This window comes from Protomyctophum parallelum (assembly GCF_964188405.1).
Source record: "Protomyctophum parallelum genome assembly, chromosome: 3".
NCBI lineage: Eukaryota > Metazoa > Chordata > Actinopteri > Myctophiformes > Myctophidae > Protomyctophum > Protomyctophum parallelum.
This window is the reverse complement of record NC_139698.1, coordinates 7128362-7146623: the sequence shown is the minus strand read 5'-3', so window position 1 is coordinate 7146623 and position 18262 is coordinate 7128362. Positions and strand designations below refer to the sequence as shown.

Below are 18262 nucleotides of genomic sequence, written 5' to 3'. Positions count from 1 at the left end.
AAATGTACAAAATATGCCTAAAGTGTACAAAATGTACTCCAAAATGTACCACAAGTAAAAGTACTAATAGTGCAGAATGTTACATTTAATGTTTTCAAATGTATAATCTACAAGCTCCATCACGATGCGTCACATTGCCATGCATTGTGAGCGTACAGTAGCCTATACTTGTAGTAAATGTACTTAGTTACTTTCCACCACTGCAAATGGGTCCGTTTGGTTCCATTTGTATACGCTCTCATGGTTGCATACAGTGCACTCTCTTCGGAGGTTACACGGACACTGGCGTTTCACGGTGTGGTGGGCAAAACGCAGGTGGGTGATGTTAGCACGTCTAAAAACAGACGAGCAGCAGTGCTATTAAAGTTTAATACATTGAAAGACACAAGAGCTTAGATCAGAGGATTCAGTGGGAAAGCATAGGTCTGTGTGTGTGTGCGTGTGCGTATGCGTGTGTGTGCGTGTGCGTGTGCGTGCAGCTATAATTGTGCTTTTGAGGTCCAAAGATGGCGAAGTAAAATGGAGAAGCATTCTGAGAAGCAGTCTAGTCGGTGTGTCCCCACAGGAATCTGGAGTTCAACTTGTATTAAGATGGCAATTGTTTTTGGATATATTTTCAAACAAAAAGCATGAATCCAAATTCCCAACACGTTTGCTGGTTGCTGTGCTCTCGAGCATACCAACGTCACGTGTGTCCATGTGCGTGCGTGTGCGTGTGTGTGTGTGTGTGTGTGTGTGTGTGTGTGTGTGTGCGTGTGTCCATGTGCGTGCGTGCGTTTGTTACCTGGACCTCTCGTGCGTGGTAAGCGATGATCAGTCCCAGCAGAATGACAGTAGACAGGCTGATCAAACACTTCAGGGCCAGAGAGTACATGGAACTCTGTGGAGGGAAAAATAAGATTTGTCATGAATTTAATTCAAATAAAATGCACCCCACTGGGCAGGGGACAGTCGTACGTACGTGTGCAGTACTTAGTTTAGACAGTACTTAGTTTAGACTAGTCATTTGGTTAGACCAGTCATTAGGCCTACAATGACTACCTATCTCAAACCCTCACCCTAACCTCCCACGGGGCAGCACACCTAAACCTAACCTAAGCCACCGAGTGGCGCGCTACGAGCTTGCAGGTCTGCTATTTATTTTTTAAATCGAAGAACGACTGACATAGAAACATAGCTTTTTCAGAAAACTGTCATTTTCAAACACAGACATTTTTTAGAATCTGATCTCAGGTCAAAATGGGTTAACTCCTGATGCCTATATTTCCAGAGAATGAACTGTGTATACGTGGATTTGGGTCTGTGTGAAACAGCTAAATATGTTTTACCGAAGGCCTATAGCTAAAAGTGATTCATTAATACATAAATAATACCACAGTATTAGCTTTAATTTATGAGCACCTTTCAAGAACATTGTTCTTGAAAAGGTGTATAGAATATCCACAACACAAAGACAGAAGTCCAAAATAACAGAAAACAAGAAATGCCTTAAAACATTATTGTGTGTGTGTGTGTGTGTGTGTGTGTGTGTGTGTGTGTGTGTGTCAATAGGTGAGTGTAATGCATATTGCAAAGCACTTTGGATAAAGGCGCTATATAGCCTACTCCCCCCCCCCCCCCCCCACCACCCTCCTCTCCGCAAATACAACATTGACTGTCTTGTCTTGGTACCCAGAGAAGTTCTCCCCCTCCCCCTCTCTCTCCCTCTCCCTCTCCCTCTCCCTCTCCCTCTCCCTCTCCCTCTCCCTCTCCCTCTCCCTCTCCCTCTCCCTCTCCCTCTCCCTCCCCCTCTCCCTCTCCCTCTCCCTCTCCCTCTCCCTCTCTCCCTCTCTCTCCTCCTCTCTCTCTCCTCCTCCTCTCTCTCTCTCTCTCTCTCTCTCTCTCTCTAATGACCGATGCACTAATAAAAAGAGGCGGATGGAAGAGGTCGCGTCCTCCCCGACCTCAGAAGATTCCAGATATCATTAAGGCAGATGGACTGCATTTATAGAGCACATTTTATACTCTTTATCACCACTCGGGGGCACTTCAGTATGCGCTTCACATGATGTGCACGCACGCACGCACGCACGCACGCACGCACGCACGCACGCACGCAGACAGAGCTGTTCGGGAACCCCTTTTGGTGTTAGCATCATGTTATGCTTTAGCTATTGAAAAATAGCTATTTTTTTGAAAAATGGAAGAACGACTGACATAGAAACATAGTTTTTTCAGAAAACTGTCATTTTCAAACACAGACATTTTTTTGAATCTGATCTCAGGTCAAAATGGGTTAACTCCTGATGCCTATATTTCCAGAGAATGAACTGTGTATACGTGGATTTGGGTCTGTGTGAAACAGCTAAATATGTTTTACAGAAGGCCTATAGCTAAAAGTGATTCATTAATACATTATATCATCATTGCCGGGTGGAAATGTCGGGAAATAGAGATGTCCCGATACTGCATCTCGGTATCAGCTGTTATTTGTCATATATCGGTATCTGGCGAATATGCTAGCTAGTCTAACCACCGATCCGACACAGGGGGGTAAGGGGTTGACACTATGGCAGTCTAACCACCGATCCGACACAGGGGGTAAGGGGTTGACACTATGCCAGTCTAACCACCGATCCGACACAGGGGGGTAAGGGGTTTACACTATGGCAGTCTAACCACCGATCCGACACAGGGGGGTAAGGGGTTGACACTATGGCAGTCTAACCACCGATCCGACACAGGGGGGTAAGGGGTTGACACTATGGCAGTCTAACCACCGATCCGACACAGGGGGTAAGGGGTTGACACTATGCCAGTCTAACCACCGATCCGACACAGGGGGGTAAGGGGTTTACACTATGGCAGTCTAACCACCGATCCGACACAGGGGGGTAAGGGGTTGACACTATGGCAGTCTAACCACCGATCCGACACAGGGGGTAAGGGGTTGACACTATGCCAGTCTAACCACCGATCCGACACAGGGGGGTAAGGGGTTTACACTATGGCAGTCTAACCACCGATCCGACACAGGGGTAAGGGGGTTGACACTATGGCAGTCTAACCACCGATCCGACACAGGGGGGTAAGGGGTTGACACTATAGCAGTCTAACCACCGATCCGACACAGGGGGGTAAGGGGTTGACACTATGGCAGTCTAACCACCGATCCGACACAGGGGGGTAAGGGGTTGACACTATGGCAGTCTAACCACCGATCCGACACAGGGGGGTAAGGGGTTGACACTATGGCAGTCTAACCACCGATCCGACACAGGGGGGTAAGGGGTTGAAACTATGGCAGTCTAACCACCGATCCGACACAGGGGGGTAAGGGGTTGACACTATGGCAGTCTAACCACCGATCCGACACAGGGGGGTAAGGGGTTGAAGATAATAGTTTCCATGGCCGACATTGACGATATAATTATGGGCTGCTGTTACCGTCTGTGTGTCTGTTGCCACAGATACGCTGAAATGAACATTCATATTGTTGAAGTCCCTCCAGAAAATACTCTGGAGAAAACCAATCTCCCTAAGCTGTGATACGATTTGCCCTTGCAAAGGCCTTCCTCAGACTGTGAACTGTCTGTCTGTCTCTCCTACACTGTCTCCCTCTCAGCTGTCCTACTGTCTGTCTCTCAGCTGTCCTACTGTCTGTCTCTCCTACACTGTCTCCCTCTCAGCTGTCCTACTGTCTGTCTCTCCTACACTGTCTCCCTCTCAGCTGTCCTGTCTGTCTCTCCTACACTGTCTCCCTCTCAGCTGTCCTACTGTCTGTCTCTCCTACACTGTCTCCCTCTCAGCTGTCCTACTGTCTGTCTCTCCTACACTGTCTCCCTCTCAGCTGTCCTACTGTCTGTCTCTCCTACACTGTCTCCCTCTCAGCTGTCCTACTGTCTGTCTCTCCTACACTGTCTCCCTCTCAGCTGTCCTACTGTCTGTCTCTCTTACACTGTCTGTCTCTCAGCTGTCCTACTGTCTGTCTCTCCTACACTGTCTCCCTCTCAGCTGTCCTACTGTCTGTCTCTCCTACACTGTCTCCCTCTCAGCTGTCCTACTGTCTGTCTCTCCTACACTGTCTCCCTCTCAGCTGTCCTACTGTCTGTCTCTCAGCTCACATTTTCACGATTTAAAAAACATTAGCAGATCTACAAGCTTGTAGCGCGGCACGAGCTTGCTACTATTTTTCAACAGCTAAAGTACAACATAATGTTAACCAAAAGGGCTTCGTTCCCGCCCAGAATGGGCTGAATGATTGTGATCAGGGCTCGACGCTTAGCATTTTTCCAAGTAGCACGTGTGCGACTAAGTTGAAGAATCTAGTAGAACACAAATTATTTTAGGAGCACGATGAAAAGTTATCAAATAATGTGTTTTTGAGGGGCGCTAGCCCCTCCTATGTATACCGGTATACATAGCTTTAGTCCCCACACATCTCATGATTTGCCATTGACAATGAAAGGGGAATTCAGGTCAAATGTCCACAAAATCTTGTCCCCACACGTCTCAATATTTGCCATTGGCAATGAACGGAGAAATTTGGTCAAAATTCCACTAAATATGACGTAAATTAAACATTAAATGCCATTGAAAGGAAAATGTACGTCATATGCAAACGAGCAAATCAGCTATTAAACCAATCACAGCTGGGTATTCTGATGTACGAGATGATTCATGATGATGTATGATGATAAGAGTGTCCCTCACTTCACCAAAGGTGTGATTTTTCTTTAATAAAGTTATATGAGGTAGGGATGGGCAATATGGCAAAATATTATATCACTATCTTTTGAGCAATTATCAAAATATTGATATTCATCAGGATATCATTTTTATATAATCTATATAACCAATTTGTTTTTATGCTGATAGACTATTTATTTTTTATGCAGATAGATAGATTAATTAAATTAAATTATTATCTATATAGCTATCTATCTACAGTATGTTGATCATGGATGCATGGATGGATAGACAGACTATCCGTTTTTATCCTGCTGTTCTATCATGTGATATTCGATGCAGGGCAAGATGCTCGATTGTGAATAAAATTGTAACATTCTCCTTGGCTTTGACTGCTTCAGACAGAACATCTGACACACAGCTACAGTAGACTATTAATTTACTAAGCTGGTAACTTACTCGGCTGCCTACCGTTGCTCGTCAAACAGGTCACACAATGGATGGACCACTGATATTTATCCAGCCAGGTTTACTAAAGATTACTAATATCATTCATGCTGTGCAACACATGCTTTTGTAAGCGACGCTAAGGATTGTTTTGATCGATAATAATTAGGGCCGGGACTAATTGCGATTAATTTAGATTAATTAACTACAGAAAAATTAATCGCGATTAACTACAGATAAATTAATCGCACCTTTTTTTTCACCGCGGAACGTTTCTCACTGGGCGCTTTTCTATAGTACTGAAAACTTAATAAAAGTCACCCCATTTTGTGTTGCCTAGAACTGGAGGTCTGACAAAAAACAGTAACAATATGAAGTAAGTACAGCTTTGTGATGTCACTGAGATGTACTTGTTACTGTTACTAATTTTTTTTCAGACCTCCAGTTCTAGGCAACACAGAATGGGGTGACTTTTTATTATTATTTCCACAACAGGTATATTAATGACAGTAAAATGTTGAAAATGAGTGGTATCCTGTAGTCACTATTCGTTGATTCACTGGGATACCAAAAAACATTAAAAAAAAAGGTTTCTCGCTGTTCTCGGGTTGAATATTGATACACGATTAAAATGCGATTAATCTAGATTAATTCATCGCAAAGCCTCTGATTAATTAGATTAATTTTTTTAATCGAGTCCCAGCTCTAATAATAATCCGTCATGTGCGTGCGCACGTGCACTCTTTATTTGTGCGTGCAGCCGTGCACAGTGTTTCTCCCGCGTTTGGTTAAAAGTTGGCGTTCGAACTTTACAAATAAGTTTAGTATTAAACGTGTCGGGGACGCTATCATGCTGCGTTCGCTCTGACGCTCAGTGCTCTGTGCTGCCTGCGAGGGAACAACAGACGCACAGACTGTGCTGCCTGCGAGGGAACAACAGACACACAGACTGTGCTGCCTGCGAGGGAACAACAGACACACAGACTGTGCTGCCTGCGAGGGAACAACAGACGCACAGACTGTGCTGTCTGCGAGGGAACAACAGACACACAGACTGTGCTGCCTGCGAGGGAACAACAGACACACAGACTGTGCTGCCTGCGAGGGAACAACAGACGCACAGACTGTGCTGTCTGCGAGGGAACAACAGACGCACAGACTGTGCTGCCTGCGAGGGAACAACAGACACACAGACTGTGCTGCCTGCGAGGGAACAACAGACACACAGACTGTGCTGCCTGCGAGGGAACAACAGACACACAGACTGTGCTGCCTGCGAGGGAACAACAGACACACAGACTGTGCTGCCTGCGAGGGAACAACAGACACACAGACTGTGCTGTCTGCGAGGGAACAACAGACACACAGACTGTGCTGTCTGCGAGGGAACAACAGACACACAGACTGTGCTGTCTGCGAGGGAACAACAGACACACAGACTGTGCTGCCTGCGAGGGAACAACAGACGCACAGCACAGAGTGCTAAAAGGGGGAGGGCCGAGGGCGGTGCGGTGGAAGCAAGGGGAACAGATCTTCAAGCTAAGGATGCATCGAGCCTCGACACGTTGTTAGCTTGTAGATCTGCTCTTTTTGGCGAACGACACCGCCGTACTACAAATATAAATGTAGGTATAGAACTGAAACTAATAGAATGTGTATTGCGGGATCAGAGCCTTAATTGTCTTTATCACGATTGAACGGTCAAATTCTGTAGTGCTACAAATTGAATTCTACAACTCGCACGGTGCTATTTTTAGTAGCATATGCGACTACCTAGTCGCACTGTCGAGCCCTGATTGTGATGCTGTGTTAACTACAATGACACAGATGATTTCCAGGAGTGAACGGGTTTAACCACAATGACACAGATGATTTCCAGGAGTGAAGGGGTTTAGAGTGGACGAGCAGAGTGTAGGTGTTGGCCAGAGTGCTTTCCCTCGTCCACGCAGCGCCTAATCAATACTACTCATATAATCAATCAAGCCAGCATGGACCGATCAATGCAGTTCACACCACTCTCACCTCCCCGCACGCACACGCACGCGCACACACACACACACACACACACACACACACACACACACACACACACACACACACACACACACACACACACACACACACACACACACACACACACACACACACACACACACACACACACACACACACACACACACACACACACACACACACATGCGCACAAACACGCGCACACGCACATAAACATGCACTCGCAATCGCACGTTAGGTCCTTGGCACACACGCAGCACACACACGCACGCACGCACGCACGCACGCACACACGCACGCGCAAAAAACTACACGAGAACAGGAGACATTTCTTTTTGAAAAGCCCCGTGAAAATGTGGCAAACATTTTGAATACATATTATTTTCATTCAGAGCGGAGGGGGGGGGGGGGGGGGGGGTCCCTGGAACAACATATTTTGAGATGGGGGTCGGAGGCCAATTACATATTTATAACCTTTGACATGAAAATGTTTGAGAACGACTTATATAGAAATTATATAGATAGATATTTAGCCCATTCTGAACGGGAACCCCTTTTGGCGTTAGAATCATGTTATGCTTTAGCTATTTTTGAAAAATCGAAGAACGACTGACATTTTTAGAATCTGATCTCAGGTCAGAATGGGTTAGAAGACCTCACAGGTCGTCCCTCTCGTCCTCTGAGATGCTCCAGCCTGGCCTGGCTATAGAGGCGCGGTTGGAACTCCTGTTCTGCTTAAAATGCTACTACTCGTTTGGCACCCCACGAGAGTATAGCAGTCAATGCAGAACATAAAACTACACACCCCACACACACACACACACACACACACACACACACACACACACACACACACACACACACACACACACACACACACAGTCCTCCGAGGGAGCGAGCGAGGACACAGGATTATAGGAGGCAGCACTGAGGGAGCTATCAGCGAGGAAACATGAGTGTGTCCCAAGCTGAAACACCCCTATACCACTGCCAATGTGCGTGTGCGCGCGCACGCGTACGTGAGTGTGTGTGTGTGTGTGTACACGCGTGTGTGTGTGTGTGTGTGTGTGTGTGTGTGTGTGTGTGTGTGTGTGTGTGTGTGTGTGTGTGTGTGTGTGTGTGTGTGTGTGTGTGTGTGTGTGTGTGTGTGTGTGTGTGTAGGTACAGAGGCCCTTGTTGCTGAACAAACACTCCAGTGATGAGTCTACACATAGCAATGATTATACTATCACAATAGAGAGATTTATTAGCCTTCAACCCATTCTGACCTGAGATCAGATTCATACGAGGTTTCCACTGGACACACACTGGTCTGATCAACCCATTCTGACCTGAGATCAGATTCTAAAAAATGTCAGTCGTTCTTCGATTTTTCAAAAAATAGCAGACCTACAAGCTCATAGCGCGCCACTCGGTGGCGCGCTACGTGGGGGTCCAGTGAGTCTCCCATTTTGGGCAGGAACCGCTTTTTGGTGTTTTAAGCATTATGTTATACTTTAGTGTCCAGTGTCCCACCCCCCCCCACTGCCTCCCCCTGGCCAGCCGGGGCGCCTGATGGAGGGGAAAGGAACTGGTTGGAATAACGTGTTCCTTCCACGCGCTACGTCCAACCAGGGAAACTCCCCCCTGTCAGGTGTAAAGGAGCAACTTGGACACTCAGGCATGAAGGAAGCATGAGTTAAGTCCGTTGCTCTCCCCTTGTCCCCCATATATGGGGACTAGGTTGGTGGAGGGTGTTTAGAGCCCAGGATCACATTAGATGATTGATTGACACAGGGGTGAAAAGTGGGTTACAAAAATCGTGGGATGAGACGTGAGAATACTGAGATAAGAGGTTTCTATGCCCGACATACAGTTTTCTGCTTTCAGTGAATTTCCGACAGAAACTGGGCCAGCTGGTCTGCGTGTATCCAGACGACGTCCAGGGTTTAGGTTTCCCAGAGATTAGTGGAGCGTCGTGTCGGACGTTTGCTCAGTGATGTAATGATGACAATGGGGTTGTTTCTTTTTACAGATTTCAATTCCTAAGTATTCGCACTGTATCCACTTAACCCATTCTGGACGGGGGCATTATGTTATACTTTAGCTATTGAAAAATAGCAGATCTACAAGCTCGTAGCGTGGCACTCAGTGCCACGCTACGAGCTTGTTGATCTGCTATTTTTTTTTTTTTATCGTGAAAATGTGGCAAAAATCTTTGAATCTATTATTATCTATTATATCAGAGCAATCGTTCTTTTAACTCAAATCTTTGCTTCTGGGGTGTGGGGGGGGGGGGGTGGGGGGGGGGTGTCCCTGGAACCACATATTTTCAGATGGGGGTTGGCGGGCTGCCAATTACATAATTATAACCTTTGGGGGCCTTGACATGAGATAGTTTGAGCAGAACCACTGATATAGAAACATTGATTTTTCAGAAAACCTCTAGGATTCAGAAGGCATTTTCTTTATCCCATTCTGAACGGGAACCCATTTTGGTGTTAGCATTACGTTATGCTTTAGCTATTTAAAAATAGCAGATCTACAAGCTCGTAGCGTGCCACCGAGTGGCGCGATACGAGCATGTAGGTCTGCTATTTTTTTGAAAAATCGAAGAACGACTGACATTTTTTTTAGAATCTGATCTCAGGTCAGAATGGGTTTTAATCAGACCAGTGTGTGTCCAGTGGAAACCACCGTATGAATCTGATCTCAGGTCAGAATGGGTTAAGAGAAGAGAAGAGAAGACATTGCACACTGTGCTCGTGATCAGCAGCCTTGGCCTTTTATTGAAATCGACAAGACTTTTCAATGAAAGAAATGCAAGTCCTCTTTTCTCTCCCTGCAGTTCTGTGGAGACTACAGCTCTCTGTGGTCGGAGCGGGTTGCCATAGCAACGTACGCACGCACGCACGCACGCACGCACGCACGCACGCACGCACGCACGCACGCACGCACAGGTAACCTGACAATACAGTAAATGATGCCCACCCACGGCATGCTGTGTTTGGGGGATTACATGATTATCGCGCTGACATGTTGACCATGCATGTCTGTGTTGTACACATGCGTGTGTGTGTACACACAGTCACTCAGTCAGTGGAATACTCACATTGTATTACATTAAGTGAACTTATCAATACTGCAATGTAGAAATATATACTCTGTTATACAAGTTAAAAGTACCTGAGTAAAAGTACAAAGGTTTGATTGATTGATTGAATAGTATATTGGACATATACATTTAAAACAGAGTATACAGTCAAACACTTAATTATTCCAAAAGGGATATCACCAAAAGAAAATAGTCCTATAGCGGTCATGTTTCCATTTAGACCCTATAATATATGCAATCAATTCATCCACTGATTCAGATGAAGTGATCAGAAGGGGGAAAGGGTTAGAGGGAAACAAATCAAATGAAATAAAGTCCATCACTGCATTAAAAATTTAACTGTAATGATACTGTATATATATCGCAGTTAGTTCAGTCAGATGTACTCGAGGGGGTTCATGCCTTGCTCAAGGGCGCATTCACATACTCAAGGGGGTTAATGTGCTGCATTACTATGTGGGCGTATTCAGTGGGTGCAAGACCCACATTTTATCTATCTCCCTGCTCTTAATGTTTAATGATGGTGTTTGATTGTACCGAGCAGGGAAAATAATGTAGCAGAGCCGAATGATAAAATAGATAACTTGTATTCTCATTCTATCACTCTATAATTAAGCGAATGTCTGAGTGTGTGTCTGTCTGTCTGTGTGTCAGAAACACTGCCGTAGCTCCTTACTGCTGCACCAATCGCTCCCAGTGTCACAAGTGAATTGCATTTTGGGACGGTCACTGATTAATACTGGGACACAGTTTTCCGCGTAACTTGAGTTGTTTCGCCCGCTGTCAATTTTGCTCGCAATAGACAGCGGGCGAGCGATCGGGATATTTCCAACCCCCTTAACCAAACTCGCTGATCTGCTCCGAGTCCACACCACCTCAGGCCCCTCCCCCTTTGCACAGACAGGCGATTGACGATTCAAACCACACACGGGTAAAAACAGAGCAGGCACCATTGTGGCAGACAGGCAGCTGTTACACACGGCGCATAGCCTACTAAGGTTTAACCACTTTGCAATGCAATGTTTGAACGTCACTTCATATTATAACTTCGACGCGCAGTTACAGATCTCATCTTTCCTGTACCTAATGTGAAACATTGAACAGCACGGCCACGATCACAACTGAATGATTATCTATCGGGCTGGCTCTGTTGGATCACTTGATGTAACTTTTAACCAAATGTGGGTGAAACAGCGTGCAGCCGCGCACGTAAAGAGTGCACGTGTGCACGCACATGGAGTGGACGGATTGTTTGATATACCAAAACAACCCTTGCTTAGCACCTCGCTAAAAGCGTGTGCGCAGGCTACTCTGAGGTGGGCACCCACTGTCGTTATAATAGGAACCTTCTGCCCTTGCCTGGCTGGATTAGTGTGTGTGTGTGTGTGTGTGTGTGTGCAGACTACTTTAGCTGTGAGCGTGTGTGTAAACTACTTAAGCTGTGTGTGCGCACGTGCGTATGTGTGCGCGTGCGTCATCGCGTGCCCGTTTTCAGTTGGCTATAAACACAACACGAGATACAACTGTCTTGAACATAAGCCACACACACACACACACAGCGTGAAGTGGCTACAGCGCACGCTCCGGTGAAAACAGCTAATCTACAAGCTCACAACATCACAGCAAAAGCCATGAGTTCTCTCAAGCCAAAGCTCACAATTGAGACCGTTTTGGACGCAAATCCACCTGCAAATTGGATCTGTGCGACTGTCCATATATAGGTGCATGTCAAACTGGGGGTCCTTGATACTTTTCAAATGGGGCTCTGTGGGCTAATAAGTGTAAATGTTGCGGTCCTTGCTCTTGCCATGAAAACGTTTCCCTACCATGCATTTGTAAGAATACTTTCATGTTATACTGCTGTTTTTATTCATAAAAACACACACACACACACACACACACACACACACACACACACACACACACACACACACACACACACACACACACACACACACACACACACACAAATATATTATACAAGTTGAAATATATCAGAACGGGTAAGGACTAGTAATAATAAATAAATAATAAATATTGGTTAAATCATTCGTGAGTTGTCTGACTGAACTATAAAACTGGTCAAACTTTGGCCCAATTGTCAAATTATACAAGAAAGAGGCAAACATTGTGGGGGAAAAACGCTCATAAATCTGCTATTTACACATGCAGTAGTTATCTGTGGAACCGAGTCAAACTAAATGCCCCAACTCCAATATACATCCATCTTCAACCGCTTATCCGTAGTCGGGTCGCGGGGGCAACATCTCCACCAGAGAGCTCCAGACTTCCAACTCTCCTCCAGAGCAACATTTTTAGTGACTTCCTCCTGGGGGGGATCCCGAGGCGTTCCAAGGCCAGTGAGTCGATGTGTTTCCTCCAACTGCGCCTTGGTCTGCCCCGGGGGTCTCCTCCCAGTGCAGGGACTTGCCTCGAGGACCTCCCTAGGGAGACGCCCGAGAGGCATCCTAACCAGATGCCCCGGGGTCTCCTCCCAGTGGGACGTGCCTCGAGGACCTCCCTATAGGGAGACGCCCGAGAGGCATCCTAACCAGATGCCCGAAAACCACCTAAGACGACTCCTTTCCAGGCGAATAAGCAACGACTCTACTCCGAGTTTCTTTCGTGTGACTGAACTTCTCACCATAAATCTCTAAGGGAGACGCCAGCCACCCGTCGAAGAAAACACATTCCGGCTGCATGTATTCAGGACCGTATTCTGTCGGTCATGACCAGAACCTCTACCCCAATATGATTCATTGTTTGGGTATCGCCCTAAATAGTTTGGTTTGGGAACCACTGCCGTATAGGCTGACTCATCCACTAGAATGTAGATCTCCATATAGTTTACATAATGGTTCTACATACACATACGTTTCACAAGACATATATAGAATTGTAGATGATGGAAATAAATCGTCTGAAAAGTCTATACACTTAGTATTTACACTGAAGTCGTTTCAGCTGGAAGTGAGATATCTAACATTCTAGTGTCAAGCTTTCCTTTTTGCTCAGGGCTCACCTGTGTAGATATATTCTTTCATCCACAGCGCAACCCTGTTACTTTATGGCACCTTACAGTACAGTACAGTATGTCATATTATGCGATGTAACCATTTTATGACACCCCCCCCTGGCCCCAGAAGATACAGTATGCCAAGGACAAGGACAACTTGAGAGGCTGTCAGTTTCCATTAGGACAGATTGAACATATATATATCCATTTGAACACTTGAACCCCAGCATCTAATCCAATGTTAAAAAATAGTTCAATCTACAAGCTCACAACGCAACGCGCCGCGAGCAAATCTCCTCGTATGAATGGAAGTTGGACCCCAGCCGGGTGGAAATGCCAAAGTCATTTCGTGGGTGTAACATCCTCTTAACAGAAATAAATCGAAGAGAAAATAAATAAATAAATCCACAGACAGACAGATCGGCAGCAGCGTTTATGTAATGTCGCAATCTGCCTTAAGCCATTCTGGGAGGAAACCCATTTTGGTGTCAGCATTACATTATGCTTTAGCTATTGAAAAATAGCAGATCTACAAGCTCGTAGCGCGCCACTCGGTGGCGCGCTATGAGCTTGTAGATCTGCTATTTTTGAAACATCGAAGACACTTTTAGAAATCTGATCTCAGGTCAGAATGGGTTAACAATGAAACTGTCAGGATGTAATAGACTTTTTTTTTTTTTATCTGATCTGAGGTCAGAATGGGTTAACAATGAAACTGTCAGGATGTAATAGACATTAATTTTTAGAATCTGATCTGAGGTCAGAATGGGTTAACTGCCTGTCAGCCTGTCTCTCCAGACAGCCGTGGGCCTGTGTTTAGGCGCGAGGGCCGAAAAATGGTTCTTTTGTGGTGCGGGTATAGAAAGCACGCTTCTGAGGCACCGCTGGACGTTGGGTCCCGGGCAGCCGAGGGTGCCACCCGTTGGGTCCTGGCACCCGAGGGTGCCACCCGTTGGGTCCTGGCACCAGAGGGTGCCACCCGTTGGGTCCTGGCACCAGAGGGTGCCACCCGTTGGGTCCTGGCACCAGAGGGTGCTACCCGTTGGGTCCCAGAGCACCCGAGGGTGCCACCCGTTGGGTCCTGGCACCCGAGGGTGCCACGCGTTGGGTCCCGGGCACCCGAGGGTGCCACGCGTTGGGTCCGGGCACCCGAGGGTGCCACCCGTTGGGTCCCGGCACCCGAGGGTGCCACCCGTTGGGTCCTGGCACCCGAGGGTGCCACCCGTTGGGTCCTGGCACCCGAGGGTGCCACGCGTTGGGTCCTGGCACCCGAGGGTGCCAGGACCCACTTTGAGAGACCCTGTTCTAGTGAATGAAGCAGTGTAGAGGGCGGGGCCAGAGACTCACACACACATGTGCGTGTGTGCACGCACGCACGCACGCACAGGGTTGCACACACGCGCGCACACACACACACAGACACAGCCACAATGTCTGGCTGGGATAATCCTTTGCTCCCTCTGTTAAAATATTCATATTGCCTAAAATGAGCAGCTGTCACTCTGGATGACATTTTGCTGTTTACGTAACACACACGCACGCACGAACGCTCGCTCACACACACGTGCACACTTATCCACCCCTCCCACACACACACACACACACACACACACACACACACACACATTCTAATACTATGTTCACATAATATAGTAAGTGCACTTAACTTGACTCCCATAGCATTCCTATTCTCGGGGGTGATATTCACAATGCTATACAGTATATCATACGTAGCATTCACAATGCTATACAGTATATCATACGTAGCATTCACAATGCTATACAGTATATCTTAGCATTCACAATGCTATACAGTATATCATAGCATTCACAATGCTACAGTATATCATAGCATGCTACGATCTATATTCTGCTTGCATTGCAAGCATAATATATAGACATGCCCCTGCCCTTTTACCCGTCTGTAAAACAACTGCCCTTTTCCAGACCACGAATGCAGCATTTTACTATATGGTGGAAATAGTGCAAAATGCCACAACCGTACACATAGTATTTTGCATTTAACAAATGTGTTTAGAAATCCACATATCAAACAGCCACGTAGAGGTTCATTATTAGAGAGAGACGTATTATACAGCCACATAGAGGTTCATTATGAAAACAAGCAGACATTCAGAGTCGAGCGGTGAACAAACAATCTCATCAAAGCGAGCCGTGGTAATTAACATCTAGCGTATCAAGAGGTCAAGATTTGTACCGAAAAATAAACGCTCCCACGGGACACGACTCTAAATGTGAGCACAGTTACATTTGCATGAGGCCTAGGTGTAAATACAGTATATGAGGTACAGTATATAATCTAATACAGTACATGAGGCCTAGGTGTAAATACAGTATATCCACTGAAAACCTTCTTAATTGAGGACGTCCCCCCCTCGTAAACGAGCTGCTGCAACTCAAGGGACTTAATTATCCTCCAGTGGAAAAAAAAATATGAATACTTTACTTAAAACCCATTCTGAACGGGAACCCATTTTGGTGTTATAGCATCATGTCATGCTTTAGCTATTGATAAATAGTAGATCTACAAGCTCATAGCGCGCCACCGAGTGGCGCGCTACGAGCTTGTAGGTCTGCTATTTTTGAAAAAAATCGAAGAACGACTGACATTTTTTTTTAGAATCTGATCTCAGGTCAGAATGGGTTAATCAGACCCAGTGTGTGTCCAGTGCGGAAACCTCGTATGAATCTGATCTCAGGTCAGAATGGGTTAAATACTGCCCTTCATGGCGGGCGTTTGGCACGCAGCCCTGCAAACCTGGCGTACGGTGTGCCTATTCTGGGCATAGTCATAACTCAGCCAAAGGAATAGACAAACATTCAGACAAATATACCTGATCTACAATCTCACAGCAGATTGCAATGTTTCTCCAATAACATGTATTCATCAGGGTTTCCGTCATAGCCGGTAAATACCGGGCCCTTGGACAGATAAAAAAAACAAACATTTAATGGTGATAAAATAATCATCGGCCACGTTGGCTCGGCCCGACTGCCTCGCTCCAGACCCGTCGGGACCAACTGGGAGCGAGTGCTTAATTGTGTTCTACTGCCGTGTGGACTTGACTGTGTCTTTGTCAACTATACACGGTTCCTGGAACTACATATTTTCAGATGGGGGTCGGCGGCCAATTACACACATTTTTGGGGGTCCTTGACATGAAAATGTTTGAGAACGAATGACATAGAAACATTTTTTCAAGAATCGTCCTCAGGTCTAAATGGGTTAAGGGGCGCTAGCCCCTTCTATAAACAGCTTTTGTCCCCACACGTCTCAAGACATCTCATTGACCATGGTAAGAGAATTCTGGTCAAATGTCCGCTAAATTTTGTCATGCCCGTCTCAAGTTTCGCCATTGACGATGAACCGAGAAATTACGTAAATTAAACATCATTGATATTTACGAGAAAATCAGCTAACCAATCACAGGCAACAGGCATTCTGATTGGCCAGTGTGAGATGATGTATGTATACGATGATAAGAGCGCCCCTCACTTCACACGGGTGTGATTTTTCACGTAACAAAATGCTGCTCGATTTGATATTAACCTAATTAGATTCCGTGCGTGGTGTGCAGCAACATTGTATAATGAAAGCATATTATTATTGGATTACTCCAACAGGATAAAGTATAAGCTCATTGTAACTGCTGCAATTATTCCTAATTTGTTTTGTATTTAAGTTATTTACTGCTCATGTTTGCTTATTCAATTGCATGTCCAAGTCAGACCGGAAGTGCCATTGTTTGGCTAATGCGGAACCCTTTATATGGCCGTCTGGTGTCAGGTAGACGAGAGACATGGTTGCACACCCTGTCATTTGACAGTGTGATGCAGAAGTTCAAGTTTATGTGTCGCTGTGTTCATGGCCATGGCATGGGCACTAGTGATCTTCTCATTCCCTTATGCTTGTAGAGCAGCCAGTAAGGTATGTTGTTTTGGACTGTATTTTCTTTGTTTCATTCATGATTATGTGCTGTATTATGTTTATGCAATGTTATTCTAAGCATCTGTGTATTTTTATTGTTGTTTACCAGTTCGACGTTGGTTTGTGTGCTTCACAATAAATCCATCAGTATGCAGAACAACTGACTCGTTTTTGGACCAGAGCAGAGGGAGTGATAGTTATATTCCGTAATTTGAGAGTAAACGCAGTGCAGCTGCGAGAGCTGTCAGCCTGTCTACATCAATCAGCTCAACCTCGACATCGAAGGCGTCGAAGGCGTCGCTCATTCCACATCAGAATGAAGAGCTGGAGAACCAACGGACGGACGCCGTGAATCCGATCGATAACTGCCGAAGGGGCGACAGTATAACAGAACGAGTGAAACTGCTAATTGTATTTAAAGGTAGAATTTGTTCTTCAGGAATGGACAACATTGAACCCGATAAAAGTATCTGTGTCTATTTAGATTACCGGAACAGTGCCCGTTGGGGGGGGGGGGGGGGGTGGGGGGGGGGGGGGGTCAGGTGTGATCGATTGGCTAATTAAGGGTGAGCTTGTGCATCCATTGTGATGTCAGAATGTCATTGTGATGTCAGAACAGGCCACCTTCCCATCTGTGTCCCTTTTATGTCCAAATATGGAGTCTATATGCAGATGTCAGAACATCATTGTAATGTCAGTTTCTGTCTCAGTGCATGCCCGAATATGGAGTGTTGTGACGTCAGCCCAGGCCAGCTCCATATATGGAGATATAGTCCCTTTTATGCCCATATATGGAGACGTTTGTATTTGTCTCTCTGTGTCACTTTTATTCCTATATATGGCGTTCGGTGTCACAGGCATGCCCAAATATGGAGTGTTGTGAGGTCAGAACAGGCCAGCTCCATTATGGACCCTGCATGTCCATGCAGAGCCCGGGCAGAGGAGGCCTTTTGTGGCGGTTCTGGACAACCCGCGGGTCCGACCGACCGGCTCGATACCGGGCACTGCACTCCCTGCGGGGGTGCAGAACGTGTGTGTCGAATTTGAAGTTGTGCATTACAGCCGTAATGCACGT

General features: G+C 46.1%; 1 protein-coding gene across 1 annotated transcript in view; it reads right to left on the bottom strand.

Annotated features, from left to right (window-relative positions):
- Window positions 1-18262, bottom strand: part of kcnn3 (potassium intermediate/small conductance calcium-activated channel, subfamily N, member 3) — a gene marked incomplete at both ends in the record, with an annotated part of 243583 nt that overhangs the window by 161015 nt on the left and 64306 nt on the right. Inside the window, one exon of the mRNA XM_083761983.1 lies at window positions 785-880. Within this exon, the coding sequence (XP_083618109.1) occupies window positions 785-880 (96 nt within the window). The remainder of the gene's footprint in view (window positions 1-784; window positions 881-18262) is intronic.